This window comes from Cyrtonyx montezumae, unplaced genomic scaffold (assembly GCF_038088225.1).
Source record: "Cyrtonyx montezumae isolate F1298 unplaced genomic scaffold, pur_monq_1.0 scaffold_70, whole genome shotgun sequence".
Lineage (NCBI taxonomy): Eukaryota > Metazoa > Chordata > Aves > Galliformes > Odontophoridae > Cyrtonyx > Cyrtonyx montezumae.
Window position 1 is genome coordinate 353,129 of NW_027072079.1, and position 22,930 is coordinate 376,058.

Below are 22,930 nucleotides of genomic sequence, written 5' to 3' on the forward strand. Positions count from 1 at the left end.
ATGAAGGCTTCTGCTTTTCAGTCAATCTGGGATTCCTTTTGTCTGACATCGGTGCCTGCTGTGTCTTCTGTTGGAGTGCAAGAGAATAACACTGGGAAGGCCCCATGAAAGCTGAAAGAGCCTTTAGACATTGTCCTGCCATTTTGATAGGTTCACGCTCAGGAACCCCATAACCTCCAAACATCATTTGACATTGGTCTCACCCTGAGCCCATTCTTCGGGTGATTCCCTGTAAGCCTTCCCATTCTGCTTGTTAACATCATAACTTTTATGTTCTCAGTTTTCTGTGCAGTCAGATCCTCTCTTTCAAACTCGACGTGATGCAGATGTCCCTGGGTTGCATTGCCCTTGGTCCCATCCCACGTAAGATAGTTTTCTTTCAAGAGGGCTTTGTTTAAACCCTTGGGATGCTCTTGGGTTATATATTTTTCTCATCAGTGTAACTTGAAAATAAAAAGCAGACAACCCAAAACCACATGGGAGAACCAAAGAGCCCCGTTGCCTTGTATTGTAGCATTCTGGGGCAAACACAAAGACAGAAGAGGCGTGAAGCAAGTTAAGCAAGGTGAAATCTGTGTCCTGCAGCCACAAGCAAATTTAGTAATTCTTTCCAACATCCCTTTACCAAAGAGATGGAAAATATCTCCCTACTCTGCTGCCTGGGTGGTGTTAACCACTGTTGGAAAGACGGGTGGTCATCATCCAACATTGTCCTTGACCCACAGAGGGGAAGAGCTTTTCCAACCCAGCATACCAAAGGGTGGTTCTTTAGGTCAGACGATGCATGGGTAGCTCTACGCCTCTCTAAGCTCTTATATATCACGTGGGAAGAGGATTTTCACATATAGTGAAGGAAGTCCGAAACAGAGAACAAGAATTCCCCTGCGCTTGAAATCTGGTCCTGATATTTTTCCTGGAATATGTGTTGTTTCATTAGGATCATCTTTGTAATGAATTTCATATCCACTTAAAGCCAAAAAAAAAAAAAAAAAGAATAAATAGGAAATGTCCTGTTCTTGAAGACAGGATCAAAATAAAAAACAAAAAAAGCCACCAAAACAGACTTGCTAGAGGAGGTCTCGTGTGTTTCCATTGTTTGTTGCTGTATATTGATGTCTTTTTTTTTTTTCCTTACAAAAGATTGACGTATCTGTTCTTATCTGTGTCTGTAACGTGATGCCAGCCAAAAATGGAAGGTAGTGGGATGCTGATGGGATGGTGTCTGTAGGTGCTGTTTGCATACGGCCGACTCATGCGTAATCCAATCCAAAGAGTTTTCCCATGGGCTCACCTGGAGCACTGCCCTGAAGGCACGTGCCAGCTCCTAAAGGGGGTGGCCCCACACTTCCAAGCTTTTGATCAATGCAGTGAGAGCCTGGGCTGAACCAGTTGGCCAAAGACAGTCAGGAATTCATAGAATCGTTAAGGTTGGAAAAGGTTTCCAAAATCATCAGCCGAGTGTTGATCCATCCCCATTAAACCGTGTCCCCAGGTGCAACGTGTCCACGGTTCCTGAACCCCTCCAGGGTCGGTCCCTCCACCACTCCGTGCCAATGCATCACTGTTTTTTCAGAGGATAAATTTTTCCTAATGTCCAATCCGACCCTCTCCTCTGAGGTCATTCCCTCTCATCCTAAATTCAGGAGTGTGGAGCCTGAATCCAATGGCAGGCTGTAAACAGAACAGGTTGTCTTCGTGGCTTTGAAAAGGGGTTAGAAATAAACCAGTCCCGGTGCTGCCGTCGTTTTGGGATCGGAGCCTGAGCAACCACGTAATCCTGCATTTCACCCATCTGTAAGACACGGATCTACCCCAACCTTCCCCTGGAGATGTTTCCCCAGTGCTGCTTGGGTTTTGAGCCCCCAGAACTGGGATCAGCCACGGTGGCCGTGTGCCCTGCATTCAGAGCCCCCATCTTTTGGGGCCATTCTGCCAGAAGCCAGCTCAGCGTGCGCCCGGCTGCTTGTACAAACAGAGCACAGGTGGTGCAGTGTGTGTATTTATCTGTATTCTTTCTCATAGGTACCTTTAACATTTGTCTGGCTTAATTTAATGGGAGCCGCTGGGATCCTGCAGACAGTACAGGGCGAGGGTAAGGTTTTTGTCATCCGTTTGGGCTCCTCCTTCCGACAGACCCCTTCTCCGTCTGTGTGTCTCTGCCTCTCTCTCACTTCTCTTTCCCCTATGTTCTTTTCTTATTGCCTTCTCTCAAACCGCATTATTTCCTTCCAGGTCGTTTCAGTCAAGTGAAGTAGGCAGCTGGTGTCATGTCTTCGGTATTTCTCTATGGGGGCCGCCCAGGCTGGCAGCTGGGGTTGGGCAATCAGGGCTAGGGGACTCGTGCTAACAGTCTGGAACCTTTTTTTTTTCTTTCTTTTTTTCTTTTTCTTTTTTTTTCTTTTTTTCCTTTTTCTTTTTCTTTCTTTTTTCTTTTCTATTTTCTTTTTTTTTTTTTCTTTTTTTCCTATTTTCTTTTTCTATTTTCTGTGTAGGTCTCTTTAGTCAGCCTTATAGCTAATGCCCTGGGCTACTCGGAACTAGGTGCCATAAAGTCCCTTAGGACCCTAAGAGCTTTGAGGCCTTTAAGAGCGTTGTCCCGATTTGAGGGGATGAGGGTAAGATGCCATTAGCAGCTGATCCTTCTGCATGCCCGTGGAGCGGTCTATTTTTACGCATGCTAGAACTGATCAAAACGGGTGGAAAAGAGAATCCCAAACAGAAGTGTGGTGCAGCTGCTGACTCGATCACCTCGACCGTCGATGTCCCCCACCCTGCCCACCGCTGCGCACTCCCCAGTTAAGAAAGGGAGAATGCATCCAGCTGCCTCATTACATTAATGACCGGCCCCAACCACGTGCCATTTGTAGACGATGTTAACACTTGGCTGTTCTCATTGAGCCTGGCTTTGACCTCTAGCATCCGAGGGGGCTTCTCAGCTGTAACTCTTCTATCTAGGGAGAATCACCAGGTGCAAAGAAGCAGAATTCGAACCACCCCAGGCTCTCCGCCGCCTCTCAGTGGGGTCGGTTGGAAAGAATCTCTGAGGGGCTGCCAAAAAATACAATGCAATGGGATGAGAGGCTCCAGGAAGGGACCAGCGGGGAGCTCGGCTGCTTGCAAAAACAGCGTTGGTTTAATTCCTCTTGTTGCACCTTGTTGTTCTCAGTCCAGTCTGGCGGTGACTGGAAGCCTTTGTCTGGTAGTGAAGCTTTTTCCCTTTCCACTCCCTCCCTTGTACCATGCTTTGACGGTCCCCTGTCCTGTCACCATGACATGAGCCACGAAGCACAAGCAAAGCATTGAACTTAACAAGCTTTCCTCAAATTATTAGCCAGGGTTCGAAATTATTCAAAATTATTTCAGTGTCTTCGGCTGCTTTCCCACTCATATCGGTATTTTGGTGCTTGGGGTTGAAACACTCTTAAGAACACGTGGGAGAATTGCATGTAAGTGAAGGGTATGCCACATGGATGGGTCTCCCCAGTTGCTCCTAGGTCAGTAATTTAGGTCCTTTTTTGCCGAATCCTAATTGGCTCACAGTAGGAAAGACTGTTCAGGTGATATTGTATATATTAGAAGAATAGGGGAAATATTTTTTTTTAAAGGGGAAAGAAATAACATCTGTACAGTTGTTTGTCTTTTTTTTTTTGCATGGTCTGACTGTAGCGATCCACCCTGAGTCGTTCTGATTTCCTTTGGACTTGCTCTGCTGTAACTGAGTGCAGAGTGCAGCACAGAAAAAGAGTCCTCGAACTGATGAGGAATTCCCAAATTCCACAGGAAGTGATGGAAACAGATGAGAGAATAAACCCCGAGAGAGTTCTTTCTCCCCCTATAAGCTCTGTTGGCTTCATGCTAAGCTTTATGATGTGATACGACAATGCAGGATGGCGATTCCTCCATTGGCACCAAGCACCCAGGTGCCACTTTGTCCCTTCCTCGCACTCGTTGGGTGCCTCTGTCTCTTTTTGTCCCCGTAAACCAATAATGCTGCGATGCACTTCATCAGGACAGAAGGATTTTGCCCTTAGCACGCAGCCGGTGCAACTCGAATGAATTTTATTGCCACAAAAGCACACAGTCATTTTTGCACGTGGTGCTCAGCAGCAGTTCGTGTGAGTGCCGGCAGAAGGGCTGATGTGGGCACGTAGGAAATAGTGCTAAGCCTGGAGGTATAAAAAAAAAACCCAATGAGAAGCAGTGATTTGTAATACACAGCCAGGAAATTCCTTGAGTCGGGGATTTCCATGACAGCAAAACCACTGCAGAGTTCTGAACGCTGCCCAGGGACCCCATCAGTTACCAAAATCCAGGGATTTTCTCCTTTCTTTTTGACTTTTGAGACGAGTGTTGCTGCACTGTGCAGCCAGAACCATCCTTCAGAGCCAGAGATTGGAAATGCCTTTGCAAAGGAAACGTACAATGTAGTTCTTTGCTTTTCTCTACTCCGTAATAATCTGCATTTTAAAGGGTTTGCTCTGCTCTTCGGTTATTCAGGGATCTGACAGTAGTGCTATGAAACATGCATGCAGTTTTGTCAGTTGCCAGTGTTCAGTCTGTGCATGAAAGCCATGTTCCTTCGCTCAGATCTTCTTCAGTGGCGTATAAATGTCACGCAATAACTCGTAATGAGGTATAAATTTGTTTTGGGAGGGCATAGTGCTTTTTATGATGCAGCGAAGCAGATATCTGAAGGATCTTAGAACAAAAAGGCACGGTGCTTTGCTGAAGTGCATCCCATTTGGAGAAAAGGGGAATGGAAGCAAAGCCTTGTTATCTCTAGGGCCTGGCTCTAACCTTTGCCTTTTTAACCCTGTGTAGATGGGTGAACTTGTGATGTCATTTGCTAATTGTTGCAGGGCTGCTGGTTGCCAGGATTGCTGCTTTCTGAGGATGGGCACTCACTACAGAGCTCACTGCACGTGCAGTGACTGCATCCAGCGAACAGATCTGGTGGGACAGGGCCACGTTGCTGTGCCAGGAGCAGTGGTGTTGCTCTGTGTGTGCCCAACCTCAGGCAGAGGGGTTAAAACAGTTTAGATTCTGCTCCTCTATTAAAGGAACCTAAATTAGGAGCGCATAATGAAAGATTTAATATCCTGCTGCCCTAACTCTATTAAAAGCCTGGGAGCTTCAATTTGCTCACGTGGTGGCCAGGGATGCTGAAGGACACGGTGCTCCCAAATGAGGAGAGGCTAAAATTAGGGGATGGAGCCCACTGCGGTCTTTGTATTCGCTGCTGTTGGAGGAAGGAACATGGCTTTTCTGTCTTCTCGAGCCTGCCTAGCTGCATGCTCAGCTGTCTGCCTGAGACGACACGGTTGGCCTTGCTTAGTCACCCAGAGACCTTGCGAACAGAGCACTTCTGCCTCGGTCCTGTTTCCACCGAAGTCAGTGCCACGTTGGGTGGTGACCTCGGTGGGAGCTGGAAGTGGGCGTCCACGTGATCACAGCCTTGTTTGACAGTGGGGAATGGCCATAAGGGGCCCTGGAGGCCAAGAGCCACCAAATCCATCAGCAAACGCACCCTCAGATGTGCTCTGAGAGGACTGCAGTCAGGAGGCAATGTGAGAGCACGAAGAGCCTCGCTTGGTGGTGCCCCCCTCTCCCTTTGGGCGATTAAAACAACACGAAAGAACGATCGTTGGCTTAAAGAAGTGACCCATCCAAAAGCAAACCTGGCAAATCCAACACGCCGCCCTGTTTTAATTGGAAAACAGAGCTACAGAGGTGGATTGACGAAGGGATTTTTTTTTCACCGCCTGGAAATGAGTTCACTGCTGACTTCTGTGTGGAGTCAGTGCCACCGATCTGCCCGTGGCCTTACCTCCTATTCCCCCCCCCCAAAAAAAAGTGCTGTTTTGATGCTTGCTGTCTCCTGCCTCATGTTTTGTACTGAAACTTTTTCCCACCCCTTCCAACACAGGTGGTTGTCAATGCCTTGGTTGGCGCTATCCCTTCCATTATGAATGTCTTGTTGGTCTGCCTTATCTTCTGGCTGATTTTCAGCATTATGGGGGTTAACCTGTTTGCCGGGAAATATCATTACTGCTTTAATGAAACATCTGAGGAGCGCTTTGATATAGATATTGTTAACAACAAGACAGACTGTGAAGCGCTGATGCCGCCCAACTCCACTCAGATTCGATGGAAGAATGTGAAAATTAACTTTGACAACGTTGGGGCAGGATACCTGGCTCTTCTGCAAGTTGTAAGTGTTGCCTTCATCTCCTCCTCCATAGCAGTGGTAAAAACAGACTTTTTCTCGTGTATTTATTCTCTGCATGTTGACTGCTTCCCCCCCTCCATGACATAGAGCATCCCACGGACTCCACACAACTTTGGGTTGGGGGCAGAATCCCTATTTTATCGTTCATCCGTTTGCCTGACGTGGGTCTCCCAGCACAGCACGTGGCCCCAACTCCACTCTTTAAAGATTGTACCCAGTCATCCACGGGCTGACAGTAAACCCGTTCATAAATATTACTTATTGTTACTTAAATACTGGTCTTTTCATTTAATCTATGAGTTATTTATAAAGGGACACTAAAAATGCCATTGTGACATGGCTGGCACAAGTCAGGCTTGTTTGGTTTTATTTCAAGTGATTTCTGTCTAAGGGAACATGTGTTTTCCTTGCTAGGCAACATTCAAGGGCTGGATGGACATCATGTATGCAGCAGTAGATTCCAGAAAGGTAAAGTGATGGCCAGAAGCGCTCTCACCCCCTCCTAGCTCACGCTGCTATTTTGCTTTCTTAAAATCAAGAGCAAAACATTGGAGAGCTGTGTTTATATTGTGTATTTCATTTTGTTATAGCATGGTTTTACGTTTGGTGGTGTTACTGTGGTAAGTTAAAAGATGCTGAAGCAAATCCCTAAAAGAGCATTTATTTGGTTGCTTTATTAGGGGCAGGGAAACTCCAGGTTGCCTAAAAATACACTGAAAAAAAATCTCATTTTGTCTCCATGGGTTGGATGTCTTTGAAATGTCATGTACTTCTTATCTCCCATTCAGCAAGAAGAGCAACCCAAGTACGAGGACAACATCTACATGTACATATATTTTGTTATCTTCATCATCTTTGGCTCCTTTTTCACTCTGAACTTGTTCATCGGTGTCATCATTGACAACTTCAATCAACAAAAGAAAAAGATAAGTGCTCGCTGTCCGCTCGCAGAAGTTGAGGCCCATTTGAGGAACACTGACTCCATGCCAATGGGGTTTTTTGCATCTCGAGGCCCAGGAGCTCCATCCCCAGCACAATCCACCCCTCTTAGAGCTGAGGGTTGCAGAACCGTTGTGAACTGAGGCAACCCAAAGCTTTATATAAGAACTCTGCCTAGATGGAGCTCCTGCCTAGAATAAATTTGCATGTGTTTGTTTTTTTTATTTGCTTTTCCTCATCTGAAACGTATAGGCTTGAAGTAAGATGTCTTCCTTGCCACCATCGTTTTCATTATCACTCTCTGCTTTTCTTCCTTGGGAGTCAAGCTACGTATTGGCATGTATGGAGCACTTGCTAAACGGCATCAGTTTTATTAAGAACTCTGACACCTCTGCTGCCTGTTTATCACAAATGAGACAGAGGGGATGGGGACGGATATAATGCAAATAAAGCTCGATAGGAAAAAATATTCCGTTTTCTTTAAGGGAAAATTGGTTCATCTTGGGTATTAGTGTAAGTTATTGCTGTCTAAAATAGCTGCCACCAACTTGCCATATGGCAGGTATCCTCATGACTTGCTGCTGTGTTCTTCCTTTCCCTTCTGGTGCTTGAACCGATTGTAACCAGTTTTCCTTTTGCCCCTTTACTTTGGAGGTCAAGATATTTTCATGACAGAAGAACAAAAGAAATACTACAATGCCATGAAAAAACTGGGCTCCAAGAAGCCTCAAAAGCCAATTCCCCGACCTCTGGTGAGTACGGTAGAAGGGGAATAAATGCAGAACAGACTTCTGAGGGAGCTTCAGCTCCAGAAGCATCCTTTGTTCTAACTCATGCTGGACAGCACATCTCCATCGTTTTATCTCCTCTTAGCACTAGAGTGGGGTCTGGGCCATATTGGTTGCACCAGTCAGGACCTGGGCACGTTTCCCTGCTTTGTGAAATGCTTTGCATGGTCAGTTCTGTAGGGAATGCCATGGGTGAGTCATCCTGAGGTCGCTGCTGTAAGGCAGACCTGGCTGCTTCCTCCAGTTGTGGATGAAATTGTCAGCCTGCCTTTGCTCCCACCAAAGAGTGAGACATGCTGGTAATAGGGCTGCTCACTTGGGACATAAATAATAGCATTTTCCTACCTTTCCCACAGTCGGATTGATCTGTGGCTAGAGCGTGCCTTGAAAGCTTCAAAGGGTAACGAGCAACAGTGTCCTCATCCACACTTCTACCAACAGGAAAGCGATTTGTTGACTGATAGCAGATTTTTGTTCGAAGCTGTTTGGCTCACAGCCTCTCTCCCGTTGCACAGAACCGCATTCAGGGAGCTGTCTTTGACTTCGTCACTCAGCAAGCGTTCGACATCGTCATCATGATGCTCATCTGCCTCAACATGGTGACCATGATGGTGGAGACAGACACACAGAGCAAGCAGATGGAGGACATCCTCTACTGGATCAACCTGGTGTTTGTCATCTTCTTCACCTGCGAGTGCGTGCTGAAGATGTTTGCCTTGCGGCACTACTACTTCACCATTGGGTGGAACATTTTTGACTTCGTGGTTGTGATTCTGTCCATTGTGGGTAAGTGCAGCACCCATTTTTCTTTCTTGGTGTTTGCAGTGACGTTGCACTCTAAGAGAGCATGTAGGTACCTGGTCTTCTGGCTTCTCCCTTTACCTATGGTGGAGTTTGGTGGCAGCTAAGGCCCAACTTGCCTCCCTCTGTCCCTGCGTTCATTTCCAGTTGTATGGAGTAAAACATTTGACAATTACTCTCCTTATCTTTAAAAACAGACTCCTCCTTGGGATGTTATCGTGCTTACCAACCACTGAAAATAGCATTGCAGCACTTCCTACATCACCATGTGATTTGCACTCTTGCTTTCTGTTTGGTTGGGTATTGAATCGAGCTGTTTCCTCCAACAAGTGTTTGTTTTTAGCTGCTAATCTGTGAGATACCTGTAACCTCACAAGTACAATTTAAAGCTCATTTGAACCTGCCTGGCTCAAGCACACTGACAAAGCCCAATCCTTTTCTTCTTCTTTAGGAATGTTCCTGGCTGAAATCATTGAGAAGTATTTTGTATCCCCCACTCTCTTCCGAGTCATCCGCCTGGCTCGTATTGGACGTATCCTGCGTTTGATCAAAGGAGCCAAAGGGATCCGCACTTTGCTTTTTGCCTTAATGATGTCTTTGCCTGCCTTGTTCAACATCGGCCTCTTGCTGTTCCTGGTCATGTTCATCTTCTCCATCTTTGGCATGTCCAACTTTGCCTACGTCAAGCATGAGGCTGGCATCGACGATATGTTCAACTTCGAGACCTTTGGCAACAGCATGATCTGCTTGTTCCAGATCACAACGTCGGCTGGCTGGGATGGCCTCCTGCTGCCCATCCTAAACCGGCCTCCAGACTGCGACCTGGACAAGGAGCATCCCGGGAGCGGCTTTAAGGGGGACTGTGGAAACCCCTCAGTGGGGATATTTTTCTTTGTGAGCTATATCATCATCTCCTTCCTGATTGTGGTCAACATGTACATCGCCATCATCCTGGAGAACTTCAGCGTGGCGACGGAGGAGAGCGCGGACCCGCTGAGCGAGGACGACTTCGAGACCTTCTACGAGATCTGGGAGAAGTTCGACCCCGACGCCACGCAGTTCATAGAGTACAGCAAGCTGGCGGACTTTGCCGACGCTTTGGAGCATCCTTTACGCGTCCCAAAGCCCAACACCATCGAACTCATCGCCATGGACCTCCCCATGGTAAGTGGAGATAGGATCCACTGTTTAGACATCCTGTTTGCCTTCACCAAACGCGTCCTGGGGGACAGCGGAGAGCTGGATATACTGAGACAGCAGATGGAGGAAAGGTTTGTGGCTTCCAACCCTTCCAAAGTGTCTTACGAGCCCATCACCACCACGCTGCGGCGCAAGCAGGAGGAGGTCTCGGCCGTGGTTTTGCAGAGGGCTTACAGGTCACGGTTGGCGAGGCGGGGGTTCATCAGCCGAAGACCTGTCCCCACCAAAATGGAAAACGGAGGAACGAACAGGGAGAAGAAGGAAGGGACCCCCTCCACCGCGTCGCTGCCGTCGTACGACAGCGTCACCAAACCCGAGAAGGAGAAGCAGCAGCGGGCGGAGGAGGGAAGACGGGAACGAGCGAAAAGGCAAAAAGACGTCAGGGAATCCAAGTGTTGAGACAGAGCTAGAATTGTACAAATCTAGGAAAAAAAATTAAATATATATATATATATATTTGCAAGTGGAAAAAAAAAAAAAAGATTGTTTACAAACTTGGTGAAATATATCCATACAGAACAGCTGTGGAGACACTTACCCGAAGATCTTATACCAAACATAGTCTGCTTCCTGTGTGACAGCGTTGCATCTAAAGCAGTGACCTACCACCTGCTTAAAGGACCCCTGTGAACAGACATTTAAAACAAAGCAGGGAAAAAAAGGAAAAAAAATAAATAAATATGGATTTTCTATTGTTCAGGCAGGTGGATACTGCATGTTCCACATCAGTCAATGCAACTTAGGACAAACAAGCAAAATTAAACACACACACACACGCGCGCACACACACAAACAAAACCCGCTGCTGGGATTCATATATTTTCCAAAGCAGCCAAAAATGGATTTTATTTTCCCATTTTGTTGGTTATTATTGAAAGAAAACCCAGAAGTCACGATGTTAAGGGGTTTGTTCATGCAAAACTAGATTTGCATTTAGTTAAGCAGCAAAACAATGAAAAAAAAAGAAAAAAAAAAGTAAAAAGCGAAAACAAGCAAAATGACAAAAAAAGAAACTAACCACCCATTGAGCCCATGCCATTTAATTAATTGTCATAGTTTATTTGATATTTATTATCTGCATTCTACTTTCTACATGGGCTTTACTTGGTTTGGGAGATGGGGTAATCGGGAACCTTCAGCCTGGAACCAGCTCAGGCTGTGAGCCCCCAAAAATAAAAGTGCTCGTTCAATGCATAGAAATGATTTGCATGATGGCATGCCGTGACCAGGAACCATGCATGAGGAACCATTAAACCACAAGACACTCAATAATCTGTCCACAGCAGTGTGTTAAGCCATAAATTCGAGGCACTCCACTGACTTACCGTACACTGTATTTGGAGATTAACAATAATTGTGCCCTTCTCCGGTACTGACCCGTTCTCAGCAATCTCTCGTAGACCTGCCAGTAGGAAAAACAAAACAAAACAGAACAACAACAACAACAAAAAGAAATGAAACAAGCAGATGAAATCCGTGTGTGTATGTTTGACGACGTGTCTTTCTTTTCCATCCAGCCATCTTTTTTTGCACACCGAAATAGTGAACTCAACTCAATGCTGCTCCGGACCCAGTCCAAGGGGGAGACGTTAAGAACTGAGAATGGCTTTGTTCTACTCTTGTCACTGTAAAACCAAAATCTAGGGCTCCGATACCAGTCAGCACGTTGATTTGTATCCTGCAATAGTTCCTGTTCACGTTAATTATTCTTCTGCCTCCATCCTGCAGCGTAGACACACTCGTTTTGTTTCTTTACGTAGGGATAAGTGCTGAGGACCATAGCATCTGCTGGTAGAGAGGAGGGGAGCTGACACCACGCAGCCCCCAGAAGGGCTGAGGAAGGGGACATCACTTGGCTGTGCCATGGCCGTTGGGTGGAGGGGATGGTGGAGAGCTCTGAGCCCCTTCTGCTCCTCCATTGCTACTGCGTGTTGGCGCAGCATGGTTTGGTGTTCTTGCTTTCACAGTGAGTTTTATTCTAATTATTTTGTTGGTGGTTGTTCTGGATTTTTTTTCTTTTTTCTTTTTCTCTCTTTTTTTTCCCCGTTTGTTTCAAACAATAGGCAGCATATGCCCGTGGTCAGTGGGAAAGCACCAGCCCGGGGGTGCGGGGGGAGAGCCGGGCGCCAGGTGCCTTCACCTCCTTCCCATTTCTTCCACTTCCATCGAGTGGTGAACTCGAACGGCCCTGCAGGGTGGGTAGGAATCAGAGCTACCTCTTGCCTAGTCTTCTCGCTGCAGCAGCAACCGATGCCACAGAGGAGAAGTCCCAACGTTTCTTTTCTTCCTAATAACCACAGCTTCTCCTAACCAACCACCGCTCAGTGGAGGTTCATTCTTCAGGGCCAAGGACGGGTTTTCTTCCAGGGTAGGAAGGGCGGTGACGGCTGAGGGCCGAATCAAGGGGACCCCGAAGAGGGGGAGAACCAGGACCTGGTGGTAGCAGGAGGGCAGAGGTTGGCATCATCTCATGGCCCAAGCAGGGTACCCAGCACTGTACCCATCACGAAGGCCATGGAGCCATTCTGCTGCCCCAGGAACACGGCGAGGAACCTTTTCTATCCCGTCAGCTCTTGCCCCAGTTGCTCCTAGGATATGATGTATAATAAAACAGAGAAAACATACATATGTACAGGCTACATTGTAAACAGCACAAGAAAAAAAAAATAGCTGAAAAGTGTGGTTGAACTTTTTAAGAGAATATTATAAATACTGTAATATATCATTTTATTTTATCAGCATGCCTTTTTGTAAATACAGAGAACTACAAAAATAATAGAATGGCTTCTGGCTTATGCCATTGTCCATGTTTATTTTTATTTTTTTAATATCTTTCTGTTTTCCTTAGACTTTAGATAGCCAGTATATGTCCCCCAAAGACAAAAAAAATAACAACACAAAAACCAAAACCCCACCCCCCGAAGAAAAAAAGTAGGTTTAAACAAACAAAAAAAAGCTTTATTGCAAATGGTCTTTGCAGCAGCAGAAGTGTATATTTTCAGGTTCCAATGTGCAATAAGTCGACCACTTCTATGCAAGATTTGGCTAAACATCGTAATTGTTCTTAAGCCGGGCCATTGACTCGCAGGTGAAGCTTGGTGCAATTAGCATTCATGCTGGCAATTCCATTCAGCTACTCAATTCCCTTTAAAGAAAATCCCTTCAAACTCTGTATATATATTTATTTTTTTAAAACACGAGATCCGTACTAAACGCACGAGGACGGTGGTGGCGTCAGTTGGTGGCAAAGGAACAGGAACGAAGGGTTTCTTCCACTGTCCTTTGGCTCAATGGAAGGTTTTGGGGTTTTTTTTGGTGCATTCTCAACCTCTTCGTTTCTTGCTCGGGGCAGACAGTGCCATCAGCCACTGCAGCCAATGGATCTGCGTTTCTGGACATCTTCACTGGGTGAAGCCAAGGACAGAGGGGAAACTTTGGTCCAAAAGCGTGAAGGACGTCAGCGTCTGAAGTCAAAGGTGTACACAGGATTTATATTCCAGATTCAGGGTAGTGGGAACAAAGCTGAGGGTGGTGTTGTCAATGAAAAGGACGTAGCCAAAAAGCCAAGACTACAGCAAGTAGCTCTCTTCCCTCCCCCCGTGTCCAAGTCCTCCCTTTTTGGTTCATTTGTTACTGTGTAAAAGAGCAGAGGGGAAGGGCAAAAAGGAAATACCAATTGAAGCTGCTTATTCACTTTTCCTGTTCACTGTTTTTCTTTTTTCTTTTTCTTTTTTTAATATAGAAGCCAATGTTGAACAACAAAAAAGAGAAATTAAAATAAAATCATGATGTTAGAGGCCACACCCGAGTTCGGATTATTTAATTTTCCGCCGCAAAAAAAAAAATAAAAAATTGTTACAGCTGTAAAAGATCAATAGTGAAGATTAGTGTATTAGAAATTGCATGGTGGCTCATAATGATCTTACCCAACTTGATTAAGGATTACGTTACTATAAGCCAAAAGACAATAAAATAAATGTTACCCTTTTCACTGTACAAGGTCGGGTTGTCTCGGTGTCCCAGTTATTTGCCTGGTTGTCCTCTCCATCCTTCCTCCAAGGTCTTCTTTGGTTTGGTTTGATGTTAATGCAGTGACCATGATGAGATGTTTGGGTTACGATGGTCCGTCATATCCCAACGGATGCTCTGCCCCACATTTGGGGGCGTCTGTGGTGTGGGCTCAATGGCCAAGGGGCATCACGTACCCATGTCCACAGCACTCCCTGCCCTTGGCTGTGCAGCATTGGTGTGGCTGGACAGCTCTGGAGCAAGCGACACCCAACCAAGGATGGTGACCCCCACCCATCCCTTGGGCGCTTCCTGCAAGACCACCTCTTTGCTCCCTGCTCGCTCCAGGAGCTCAGATCCCACACTGGCTAACAAAGTGACAGCGAGGACTGAACCCAGGCAGGGCACAGGTCTATAGGATCGTGGACTCCCCCAGCATCCTGCTGCAAGGTGTTGCTGCCTGGCCTCAGTGGGAGCTGAGGTTTGAGATGTGCACAAGCTCTGTGCTTTGCTTTTCCAGGGCTTAGGATCTGACGTGGGGTTGTTCGAAGGCAAAGGGCCAAGGGATCACCTTGAAATCGATTTTCCTAGTAGAGTTTTGCTCCAAATTATTAATCAGATAGGAATTGTTAACGTTTGTTGGTCTCTGCTTGGTTAAGGTTGGTCCTTTCGCTCCGCTCCCAGCTTGGTCTGAACACTGTTTGTCCCCCTGTCGCCTCCAGGTTTTATTCTCTACTGTGTTATGTGAAGAAAGGAGGAGGATGAAACTGGCTGGGGTGGGTGGGAGGAGGAATGCCTCCGGGGAGAGCAGTGGGACGGGCGCTCCATGTCTGAACACTGAGTTCCTTTGTACTGTACATCTTTTTACTTTGGAATTTGCAATAAAGAGCTCTGTCCATCTGGTTTTAACTCCTTCTGCTGGGTGCCCTGTCGTTCTGTTACCTTCATGTTAACTGAGAGTGTTCACCACCGAACACAGTGTGTAAATTCACTCTTGTGTCCAAGCAGCTCTGGGAAGAGGGAGAGACAGACTCCTCTTTCTGCCCCAAAGCAGAGGGAGGACCCCTAAAGAGACTTTATAGAACCACGCTTGGATCCAACACATCCTGAGCGAGCACCTGAGTCCACGTGGGACGAGGAAGTCCCCATTGCATCAACCAATCAATGCAGAGCTCACCCCAAGCTCAGTGGGGCACACTCAGGCTCTTGGAAAGGCCAAATGCTGAACTGCACTCAGAGGAACATCCCCTGTAACCCCAGTGCACGTGCTCCGTTTCGTTCCCCTTCCCCTGCCAACACACAGCTCTCCCACGAACCCTGAGCGGTGCCACAGGCGCAGCCCTCATTCCGCTCCAGAGTTAACACCACTGTCCCTTGCTTGGGGCTGACAGGGACACAGTGACCTCCAATCGTGGTGGCCGACGTGCTGCAGTGCAGCAGATGGCAGAGCAGCGTCCGGGAACAGCGGGGCGGCCGAGCAGCTCTGACCTTCCCTTCCTGGAAGGAGAGGCCCCGAGAGGAGCAGCGCAGTGCCAGGAACCCACGGTGCTGCTGCTCCAGGAAACAGCACTCTCCGAAGGGAAGGAGATACTATTTCATTGTATTAAAAAAAAAAGAAAAGAAAAAAGCATTCTGTGGTTAACTGCTTCGCTCACCTTTTAAAGGCATCCTCAGCGCGACTCGGCCTTTTTTTCTTCTCTCGTGTCTCCATTTGGGTGGATCAGTGCAGTCCATTTCTCGATGCAAAGTAGAAGCTTTAATTCTAATGACGGCAATGCAGATGGTGAAATCAGATCCGGAGTAAAAGATGTTTCATTTCTGCAGAGAACCTCCTAAGAAATGGAGGCAAACGTTCAGACACGACTTAACAGCAACTGAACAACTGCTCCCATAACAAAGCTCCCGGCTCCTGGGGAGCAGAGGTTGCTGAAATGCTCGAGTTTAGTAGCAGGGGATTCCTGCAGGGCTCAGGATGTTAGCACATGGGGAGGGAACAATCTCCTCATCCTCATCCCCTTTCCAGGCATCCTGAGAGCAGAGAATCCCCCCTGGAGGGGAAGGAAAGAAGGGCCTGGAGACCCCGCAGTCCACTGGATCAGAGACCCAACCAAGGCCTTGGAGACCCCATCCAGTGGAGACCCCCAAGAGCTGCTCCATCCCTACCCAAGGACATTCCAACACCCAATTACACAGGAGATGTCCATCCTTTGGATGCTCAAGGCGACCGAAGCCGAGGATAACACACGGGGCTGCTCTCTGGCTCTACTCCACAACTCTTTATTGCTCGGTTTTCCCAGCAGCACCCGATGGTGACGCTCCAGTTCAGTCCTGCCCCCACTTCAGGAGGTGACAGAGCCCAGTGCCCAGTGACAGGAGAACACGGAGATCACAGAGATGAGGACGGAGGCGACGAACCCCCAAACGATACCCGAGAGCACAGGGCCGACCCAGCCCAGGGGGCTGCGGGTGTAGGGAGGGGGCGGCCGCCTCACGAAGTGCAGATCCCCTATATCCCCCACATCCCTCCTGCTCCGTTCCATGCCTTGATGCTCGTCCTGCAGCAGCAGTGAGGAGGTGAGATGCTGCACGCTGCGGCCGTACTCCTCCACGTTCCTGCGCAGCTCCAGGCTCCGGTCCTGGTTCAGGTTTTTCCCCAGCTCCCGAGCAATGTCAGGGCGCCCGATCTGGCGGAGGCTGCGGGTCAGTTGGTCCCACGATGTCACCTCTCCCTCTGTCTCCAGCCACCTCCGCAGTGCCTCCGAGCAGCCGGGGCGTTGGCGTGGGATGCGGAAGTGTCTGCTGTCCCTTCGGGTCTGCTCCAATCCCCCCGTGTCCTTGTTGGGTCTCATCAGCTGTTCCTGGAGCTGACGGCACTCAGAGGGGGACAGAAGAGCGGCCATGCGGGACATGGTGTGATGGCCAACGTTGGCCGCCACTGCATCCTCACAGTATCCACCCATTGCCAACAAGACCAGGATGAGCCCTGCGGGTGCCAGAATCGCTCTGGTGCCCATTGCCACCACAGTGTCCCCTGATGACATCACAAACATTCCAGGTTCCCTGTCTCTGAGGGGCTTTGTTTCTGTCCCACCCAGTGCTGAGCATCTCCTGCACTCAGCTCAGCCCCAGACCCTCTACTCCCCCCAAATTCAGCACAGGGACTCAAACAGTGAGTTTGATTTTTGGGTGTACTGTCTGGAGCCAGGAGTTGGATGCAATGATCCTTACGGATTCAACTCAGGGTGTTCAACAGGAGGGCCGAGAACCTCATGCTGCCTGCAAAGGGCCTCAGGGCACCTTCACCACTTCTAGCAGTGCCTTCCCACCCATCCATCCATCCATCCACCCACCCACCCGTCCCTCCCGTCCGTCCGTCCGTCCATCCGCCGTAACCACGAGGTGGCAATGCAGCCCCGGCCACAGCCGTCTCCCGTCGGCTCACGCTGTTCCCATCCCGCTGTGGCAGTTCCCAGTGCTCCCAGCACCGTCCCAGCGTGGGGCAGGGACCCACGAGCAGCGGTCACACAGCCTTAACGAGATCACTTTTTCCACGATCCCCTCATTAAATCTTGCCACAGAAGGGCTCTCTTGGACAAAAAAAAACACCCTCAATTCTCCGCTCCTGCTGCCGGGTGAAGGTGGGAGGAGCGGGGCACATCCCCATGGCTTTTATCACTCCTGTCCTAATATCCGCACACCCCAAAAACATGGGCATAGTGGGGTCGGACCAAGCGAAGGTGCAATGCGCAGACAGCTCGTGCACAGCTCTGAGCTGCGTGCATGCAGCAAGAGCGAGCAACAGAGCAGAGCACGGCAGGAAGAGGAGGAGGAGGAGGAGGAGGAGGAGGAGCACAAAGGCTCCCGCACCTCCGAGACCGAGAAACACCACCACCCGACGATGCACCGCAGAGGGAGCACTTGGGCATTTGCAACGCGCTCTTCACCCCCGTACGTTTGCAGAGCTGCGTTTGCGTCCGTGCATTTCCAGCGCCCCACTCGGACATTTGCAACACTCGCATCCCTCCCCCTCAAACTGCCCCAAAGGAGGGGACAGGGAACACCTGGACCCCCACCCTCAAACTGCCCCAGAGGAGGGGACAGGGAACACCTGGACCCCCACCCTCAAACTGCCCCAAAGGAGGGGACAGGGAACACCTGGACCCCCACCCTCAAACTGCCCCAGATGAGGATTGGGTACACCTGGACCCGAACTGCTCCCACGGAAGGGATGGACAGAGCTGGGCCCCCACTGCTTCTAACAAATGCCTCCCCCCAATCCCCCTCCAGCTGTCCCCTATTAATGAGAAGGGGGAATTCCTGGACTCCCCCAGACTACCACCACCAAGTGATGGGGCACATTGGACCACCCCTCACACAAAACTGCCCCTAATAAGGGGATAGACATACCTAGACCCCCTCCCCCTCCAACACTGCCTCTAATGACAGGAAAGGGCACACACCTTGTCTTCAGACTGCCCCCAATAATGGGACAGAAAGCTCTTCTGGACCCCCAAACTCCCCCTAATAATGGGATCCCAACTGCTGCCCTCCCTCCATACCTCCATCCACCCACATCCTCCAGTTTGGGGCTGAAAAAGATGGGGTTGGGTAAAAGCTGGTGCCAGAACCATGGGCTCTCCGGGGGGTTTTCATGTAATCTCTTTAATACTGTGTAATACTTTTCTTTTTAAAATACAGTATTTCTTGAGGTAGACCATTACAGCTCAAAAGCATTTCTTATTTTCAGACATCAATAAGACATGAATTAAATATTTTCATGTACAATACGTTGCAAAATGAGGTAGAAATGGTTACAGAGAGTGTACAAAGTCAAATAATGATAATTAATAATAATAATAACAACGACAACAAAAAGTCTTCAGGAACCCAGTACCACTTTTTGGAGGTGATGGGGAGGAGGCGGAGGTGCATCCCCATTAATGCCCTTTGTGTGCATGCACTCCCATGCACACTTCAATGGGAAAATGAGAAAAAAAAATTGGGGGAAACCCCCCCAAAATTGGCTCCTTTGGCATCCTGAGCACTGCGGGGTGGGAGCACCCCACACCCCCAGTGCTCTTCTCCTGCTCTGCGTGCGCAGACCCTGAGGTTCGGGGGGAGACTGACTCCCAAACACAGTACATAGCACTAAAAGAAAAAAATATTATTATTATTTTTAAGCAGAAAAAAATAAAAATAAAAATAAACCACCAACAACAAAACCAACAACAAACGAAATGAAACCAAAACGCAACGACCCGACCGGATGGGGCGTCGAGAGAGGGAAAAAAAAGATGGAGCCAAAAAGTGGTGCTGGGGACAGCTCCCGACCCACGGCACTACCCTGGGGTCAACGGCGCTCCACCCAACGCCATCAGAGCTACGGGAACGAGAAGAAAGCGAAAGGCGATGGAAACCAAACGGCGGCATAGCAAATGTGGAAAGCACCCAAAATACATTCAACTTTCATCTTTGTAACAGCTTCAAGTTTAGCTACGGTGGTTTTTGTGGTTTTTTTTTTTCATTTCTTTCTTCTTTCTGTCACCTTTTTTTATTTGGAAGCATATGCACGAGGCAGCTTTGTCTTTAAAACCTCTCTCTTTTTTCTTTTCTTTTTTCCTTTTCTGAGAAGATTAAAAGACTTTAAAAGCACGGTTTTTTTTATTTTCCTTTTTCTTTTTTTTTCCTTTTTTTTTTTTTTTAATGCTGAGGTAATTCGTTTCCTGAGTAGTTAAAAACAAAACAAAAACACCAAAAAAAAAAAAAACAAACAACCTACATACCTTACAAAAATAAAACCAAAGTCTAGTATATTAATCTACAGCACTTTACTCCAAAGCCCTGGGTTCTGCGATCCTCCCGCCTCCCCCTGCCCGTGCCGCTTCCTCCATTGCTGTGGTCGATGTTTTGGTTGGGAAAAAGTGAGAAGAAGGGAAATCTCTGCACACGGGCACAGGGGCTCGTGCATCGATCTGCAGACAGCTTTACTTGCAGTGTGTTTCCAGCTCTGCTCGTTGCATCTGAGCAATGCGACCGCGCTGCGGATGTCCACTGCACGGGAGTTGGAGTGGGTGACCCTTGAGGGCCTCTTCCAACTCAACCAATTCTATGGCTCTGTGATGGAGATGTGGATATTCATTACATGGGAGTTGCACTGGATGACCCTTAAGAGTCCCCTCCAACTCAACCGATCCTATGGTTCTATGATCGAGATGTGGATGTTTGTTACATGGGAGTTGCACTGGATGACCCTTAAGGTTCTCTTTCAACTCAACGATTCTCTGGTTCTACGATCGAGGTGTGGATGCTCACTGCATGGGAGTTGCATCGGATGACCCTTAAGGGTCCCTTCCAACTCAACTGATCCTATGGTTCTACAATCCTACAGTTTTATGGTTGTGTGATCACTGGTCTGGAAACGGCTGCAAGGGGAGGCGGGTGAACAATAAATAGGTTATCCTGAGTTCAACGAGCGACTGCTTCCAAAAAACAAAGGACCAAAAAAGCCCAGTCCTATCAGAAATCCTAAGAAAGAGGTACGTTGGTTGTCGCCGGGTCTTCCCGGTCAGTGCCTGGACCCGTACATCTTATCCCACTCAGCGAACAAGTCCAGCTCCTTCTGCGAGGCGGCGGGGCGGACCTTGCAGAAGGCCTTCTCAAAGTCCTTGTAGGAGGTGGGTTGGATCTGGCCTGGCAAACCGTGCAGCGTGGTGGCCCCGGCATGCTGGCAGAGCTGGATCAGCTCGCTGCCCGAGAAGCTCTCAGTGTGCTGTACCAGAGATGCCATCTCCCGCTCGCTCAGGCAGGAGCTGTGCTGAGCCAGAGTGTGATGGAGGATCTGCCGCCGGGCGATGCTGTCCGGTGGGGAGACGTAGAAACGCTTGGCAAAACGCCGGTGGGAAGCTTCGTCCACGCTGCCGGGCCGTGAGGTGGTCCCTATGACGACCACATTCTGCTCGGCCGAGGTAGCTACGTTGTCCAGGTTGGAGAGGAGCTGTGACTTGAGGTTTCCAGCCTGGCCGCCATCCTGGGCCACCAGCAAGGACTCCACCTCCGTGATGAGCACCACTGAGGGCTGCCGGCACTTGGCCACAAAAAAGACGGTCTGGAGGATCTTCTCGGCTTCGGCTTTCCAGGTGGTGAGCAGGGTGGTGGCACTGAGCTTCAGCAGTGTGGAGCCCAGCTGGGTGGAGATGCAGCGGCTCAGGAGGGTCTTCCCAGTGCCGCGTGGCCCGAACAGAAGGATGGTTCGGGGCAGCCTGCTCGCCCCGGTGTAGGCACCAGGACGCAAGATGGGCCACACCAGCTCCTCCTCGATGGCCGCTTTGATGGAGACCTGCCCGGCGATGTCTGTCCACTGCACAGGTGGCCCACGCTCCACGATCTTGGTGTTCACCAACTCCAACACCAGCGGGTCAACGTTTTTGGGTTGCTCCTCCACTGGTTGGCTGCTGAAGATGGGCGCTTTGGGTGGCAGCCTCAATGGGAAAGGGTGTCCTGGCTCGGCCACACGCTCCCCATTGGCAAGGGGAGGGCTGAACTTCTCAAAGGGCTCCGTGGGTCGCAGTGGGGCCTCCCCAGCTCCATAGGGTGGTGAGACAACGCTCTTCATCGCCTGCCCACCGTACTTACCGCTGTGCTCCTCAGCAGTGCCCGTCGGCCGCTTGCCAGCACTGGGGAAGCCGTTGCCTCGGCACTCACCGTTGTCCGACATGGGGTAGGGGGACTTTGGCTGCTCGTAGCTGTATTTCCGATACCTGCCCTCCACCTCGTCCTCCCCACTGGAGATATCGAAAGCTTTCCTCTTCAAGGTGCCCGTCGCCTCAGTGCCCAGGGGCGGCACAGCCAACGAAGCCAACCCAGCAGCTTGGTAGCCATAGGCCGGCACCACAGATGGGCGAGTGGTGGGACCAGGGGCTGGCAACGGGGTGGGTGCCGCGATGCCTGAGGGCAGGTAGGAGGCGGAGGGATGAGGTGGGTGGATGGCCCCGTAGCCCGGCTGTGTGGCGTAGCTGCCCGAGGCGTAGTTGTAGACGGGGCCAGAGGAACCATAGCCCGGCACCAGGGCAGATGAGGGGTGTGTGGGCTGCAGGAGCCCCGAGCTGTGCAGGGTGGGCGGGTGCGGAGGGGCAAGTGCTGTGCTAGGCTGGGCGCAGTAGCCAGAGGGCAAGTAGGTGCTGCCATAGCCTGTGGGGTACTCCTGAGATGAGCCCAGCCCACCAGAGCCAGCCGCTCCTCCACATGAATTCCCAGCGTAGATGGGATCAGCGAGGTTGGCTGACACCACTGGGGAGCCAGCGAGCCCCAGTGGAGCACTACCAGCTGGCACGGCGGGCGGCACCACAGCCTTGGCACCGGGGAGGCCATCGTGGATGGGCGTCAGCTGGTAGGCACCGTCAGAGCCATGAGGCACGGGCCAGGGCTCACCATCCCCTTTCTGGCCATTAACGGGCCCAAAGGCGCCGTCCCCATAGCTGCTCAGCGCCGGGCGCTCGTAGGGCGCATCCAACACCCCGGAGTACTTCTCGGCGTACCTCTTGAGGAGGTTGGAGGCGGTGAGCGCTGAGATATCGTCGTTGGCCCAGGCGTAGTTGAAGCGCTGGCGGGTGCTGGGGTAGAGGTCAGACTTGTGGGCTGGTGAGGAGGTGGTGGAGGAGACGTCGAGGTGCTGCTCTGGCCACTGGTTCAGGGACTGGGCATGCTCTGGTGACCAGTGCATCTTCGACAGACCTATGGGACGCAGGAATTGGGGTATCATTAAGTGTGGAAAAGGCTTCAAAGATCTTCAAAGCCTAACCCATCAACCCGTGTTCACTAGAGCATATCCTCAAGTGCCCTCCTGCGCTGGACAAAGCCCACTATACTGCCCTGTCCCCTGGACCACGTTGCGCCTGCTAATCCCAGTCACCCAGAATCGTGGAATTACAGAATCATGGAAAGGCTTGCATTGGAAGGGATCTTCAAG

At 49.7% G+C, this 22,930-nt stretch overlaps 3 protein-coding genes across 4 annotated transcripts in view; 1 reads left to right on the forward strand and 2 right to left on the reverse strand.

The window, feature by feature from the left end:
* SCN8A (sodium voltage-gated channel alpha subunit 8) overlaps positions 1-10,939 on the forward strand; it is a 47,381-nt gene extending 36,442 nt beyond the window's left edge. Inside the window, exons 21-27 of the mRNA XM_065751477.1 lie at positions 2,493-2,615; positions 5,927-6,211; positions 6,644-6,697; positions 7,018-7,155; positions 7,816-7,920; positions 8,472-8,742; positions 9,209-10,939. Of these exons, the coding sequence (XP_065607549.1) occupies positions 2,493-2,615; positions 5,927-6,211; positions 6,644-6,697; positions 7,018-7,155; positions 7,816-7,920; positions 8,472-8,742; positions 9,209-10,356 (2,124 nt within the window). The 3' untranslated portion in view covers positions 10,357-10,939. The remainder of the gene's footprint in view (positions 1-2,492; positions 2,616-5,926; positions 6,212-6,643; positions 6,698-7,017; positions 7,156-7,815; positions 7,921-8,471; positions 8,743-9,208) is intronic.
* A 5,365-nt stretch (positions 10,940-16,304) lies between these two features.
* Positions 16,305-16,979, reverse strand: TMDD1 (transmembrane and death domain 1). Its single transcript, XM_065751472.1, has one exon. It carries the CDS (start codon positions 16,977-16,979, stop codon positions 16,305-16,307), a length of 675 nt encoding a protein of 224 aa, XP_065607544.1.
* A 2,702-nt stretch (positions 16,980-19,681) lies between these two features.
* FIGNL2 (fidgetin like 2) lies at positions 19,682-22,684 on the reverse strand. 2 transcript variants are annotated; one of them, XM_065751442.1, is made up of 2 exons: positions 21,507-22,684; positions 19,682-21,443 (listed from the first exon to the last, which is right to left on the reverse strand). In XM_065751442.1, exons 1-2 carry the CDS (start codon positions 22,682-22,684, stop codon positions 20,531-20,533), a joined length of 2,091 nt encoding a protein of 696 aa, XP_065607514.1. In that variant the 3' UTR covers positions 19,682-20,530. The 2 variants fall into 2 exon arrangements, with proteins under 2 accessions (XP_065607514.1, XP_065607513.1); XM_065751441.1 differs by having other exon boundaries at positions 19,682-22,684.
* Positions 22,685-22,930: the final 246 nt, after the last annotated feature.